Source organism: Sinocyclocheilus rhinocerous, unplaced genomic scaffold (genome assembly GCF_001515625.1).
Source record: "Sinocyclocheilus rhinocerous isolate Xijiao unplaced genomic scaffold, SAMN03320098_v1.1 scaffold70, whole genome shotgun sequence".
Taxonomy (NCBI): domain Eukaryota; kingdom Metazoa; phylum Chordata; class Actinopteri; order Cypriniformes; family Cyprinidae; genus Sinocyclocheilus; species Sinocyclocheilus rhinocerous.
Genome location: NW_015624555.1, coordinates 924,137 through 927,628, shown reverse-complemented (window position 1 = coordinate 927,628; position 3,492 = coordinate 924,137). Strand labels below are relative to the sequence as shown.

General features: G+C 35.6%; 1 protein-coding gene across 6 annotated transcripts in view; it reads left to right on the top strand.

Annotated features, from left to right (window-relative positions):
- Nucleotides 1-3,492, top strand: part of LOC107742550 (syntaxin-3-like) — a 28,117-nt gene that overhangs the window by 23,671 nt on the left and 954 nt on the right. For 2 of the 6 annotated variants that reach the window (XM_016555599.1, XM_016555582.1), the window contains exon 10: nt 1,945-2,024. In XM_016555599.1, coding sequence (XP_016411085.1) covers nt 1,945-2,022 — 78 coding nt within the window. In that variant the 3' untranslated portion in view covers nt 2,023-2,024. Of the gene's footprint in view, nt 1-669; nt 1,377-1,944; nt 2,025-3,492 lie in introns of those variants that run through there. The other 4 variants (XM_016555607.1, XM_016555591.1, XM_016555637.1 and 1 more) reach the window with 3 other exon arrangements.

The following is a 3,492-nucleotide window of genomic DNA, read 5'->3' as shown; positions in this document are numbered from 1 at the left end:
GTCAATATAACGTCTTGTAAACAATGTAACGTCACATTTACCTCAGAAAAACATATTTGGTGACCATAAACTCATTAGTCAGCTAGTTTTGCTAAATATATGCACCATATAACATATTCATTATAAATTTTACTGTTCTTCAATGTTTAATTTATGTTTGAATAAATCCATCAAGTTTTTATGACAGCCACCATTATGTTTATATTTAAAAAAAACGAATTGAAGTAGAAATGTTATTATGTAATTGTAACTTTATTAGTGTAATTTTAACAAATCAGTCAATTTTAACCTTCAGTATTATAGTAATGTAGTACCAACTGACTCTCATGTATATTTTACATGATTAGTTGAGAGAAAATTCGGCATGTACTGTACCTGATATATATCCAAAATAATCGATATTGAATCGAATCGAATCGAATTGGTAATCGAATCGCAAGCTTGTGAATGAGAATCAAATCGAATTCTGAAATTTGTGTCAAAACCCAGCCCTAATGCTTTGTTTGGGGTCTCCTAGGCGTCCTTTGGTTTGGTTGTGGAGTTCATTTCTATGTTGTCTGTGTGTTATGGTTCTGTTGGGCTCCGTTGTTTGTTATGGTGGTGAAGGGTTGAAGACTTTAGATGTTTGCTGTTGGATTAATGGATCATGTTTTGTTTCGTCTCTTGTAGAAGATGATCATACTGGGTGTGATTGGTGCTGTGGTGCTCATCATCATCCTCATCGTCATCCTCACACAGGTTCTATGAAAACCTCTGTGGCTGCTCACAAACTCTCCATTATTACAGATGATCATTTCCTCCACTCCTTTTCATCCTCCCTGTTTTTCCTTGGAAGTACGTCAAGACAAATGCTCCGCCCCCTGCACCTGTGGCCCCTCCCTTCATCAGCACAAACCAATGGGAAACTACTCTGCTGGAACCCGAGTGATGGTCAAGGAAACAGACTGTGTTTTTTTTGTTGTAAGGACGTGATGGGAAATGTTTAAGGAACTTCTACTACATGCAAGGAATGGCGTTTGAAGGAAGCACATTTTAAATACATGGACAAATCCATGAGCACAAAATAAGGGACTTTTATGAGATTCACAAGGGGAAGTTAACCTCCATTTTACGCCTTAATGTTTTTATTGTATTGTGTGTTCATAAGACACATCAATGTCTACATCTACTGGATGAGCTGCTGTTCTTGATCAAAAGGGCTCAGAGACACAGATGTGATTTCAGCTTCTATTTTGGATCCCTGTGAAATGAACACAATAAGCTAAGCATTGATGGGTCGTCCAGAACGGAAGAAGCCCACACGAGTAGATTTTTATTGTGATGAACGTCTGTATGGGAATTAACCTAAGGAATAAATTACATTATATATTTTCTAAGTATTTTGTACATTTTTGAGAAATGAATTGATGGATTCAAAGGGATCATTGTCAGAAAACTGTCATTTGTTTATATGTTAATAAATTATATATTAATTAATATTTAATAATCAACCGATAGGGTTTCAATAGTTATAATAAGTTTATATGTGAGTATGGGTTCAATAGTTACACTATTACTTAAACTATTACTCCTAATCATGCGGTTTCAGGCCTGCAAAAAAATTATCCAACAATACTTTTTTCATGAATCATGTTATTAGGAAGCACAGGAAAACTTCTTGTTTGGTTTGTATTATGAATGTGCTCCACACCTGATGGTAAGTAAATGCTCGCTTTCTTAAACACACAAACACACACAGGCCTTAAATCTAAACCTTTCCTTTGTTTTACTCCTCTTTCTCCCTTCTGTCATTTTAAAAGAATTGTGCATGGTTTTTCATGAGCAACATTTTAAAAGACGTGGTCTGCTGTGAGAACTTTTCCCCTTTCCCATGTGCATTTTCTAACTTTCTCCTGTTCTCATTTGTCTTTACTGTCTCATACATATCCATCTTTCTCTCTGTAGAAGAAATTGATGATCATGCTTTGCTGTGTGATTCTGGGGATTGTTGTCTTTTCTTACCTTTACAGCTTCTTTTCTTAATGGTAAGAATTCTAATTAATATATAGTATACACATATATAAGGGAGACTGGGGCAAGTTGTCACAAGTAACTGTATAAACTATATATAAATGTGTTTTTTCTCCAGCAGTCTGTGTATTTTAATTGCAGTTTTATGATGATTTTGAATATACTGCCCTCCAAACTAAGATTCCATGGAATGAGACTGTGTTCATCATATAAACCTTTGGGTTAACAAACACATTAAAACCACACTGACATGCATTCACAACTATTTAACGAAGGTGAATTGTGTTCTCTGGACAAGAGTATTGTGTGCTTCACATTTTGGGCAAGTACTCTTCATATACTACCAAGAAGTCTCTTGTGCTCATTAACAATGGTTCTTATTATCCGTGGAAACTTTCCATTCCACAAAAATTTCTTTATAGTGGATTATTTTAAAATGTTCATCAACCTAAGAGCAACATGGTTCTTTTAAGAACTGTTCACTGGGGAACCCCAAAGAGTTTTTCTATGGTATCACAGTACAAATTGTGAAATATTATCATTTAAAATCAGTTTTAATATATATTAAAATGTAATCTATTCCTGTGATGCAGTGCTTAATTTTCAGCATCAGTCTTCAGTGTCACATGATCCTTCAGAAATCATACTAATATGATGATTTGCTCCTCAAGAAACATTTCTGATTATTGAAAACAGTTGTGCTGCTTTGTTTAAAAAAAAAAAAGGCATTTATTTGAAATAAATATTCTGTCACTTTTGAACAATTTAATGTCTTTGCTGAATAGAAGCAAAAAAAATAAAATAAATCTTACTGACCCCTTAAAGGGATAGTTCACCCAAAAATGAAAATTCTGTCATTAATTACTCACCCTCATGTCGTTTCAAACCCGTAAGACCTTCGTTCATCTTCGGAACACAAATTAAGATATTTTTGATGGAATCTGAGAGCTGTCTGACCCTCCATAGACAGCAACACAACTGAAATGTTCCCAAGTCCAGAAACGTAGCAAGGAGATCTGTAAAATAATCCATGTGACATCAGTGGTTCATCCGCAATTATACCAATTATACGCATTTATACGCATCACCCTGGTGCCATTTTGGAGAATATCCGCTGGACGTAAACAGCATATGCTATTCTGTGTCAGCTGCGTCACGCGGATATGTTGTTTTCATTCAAATCAAAGCGTAAACAACTTAAGGTCCCCTGAAATGCTTAGAAACATGCAGCGTTACTGTAAGTGTTGACGTCATTTTAACTGAAACAGGAAAACAGGGCGGGACATATCAAGCAGCCCCGCCCCTTTTTAAAATAGCCAATAGCGTTCGTTTATATCACAGCTTGGGCTAGAGCCGTTCAGAGCCGTTGAGCTCCGTAAAGCCACATTTGACAGGGTTTGCCAGCCACAATCTCATCTATATTGCTATAAAATATAGCATTCTGTGTAGAATTCAAAAAGCTCCGATACATTTTGTGGTCTG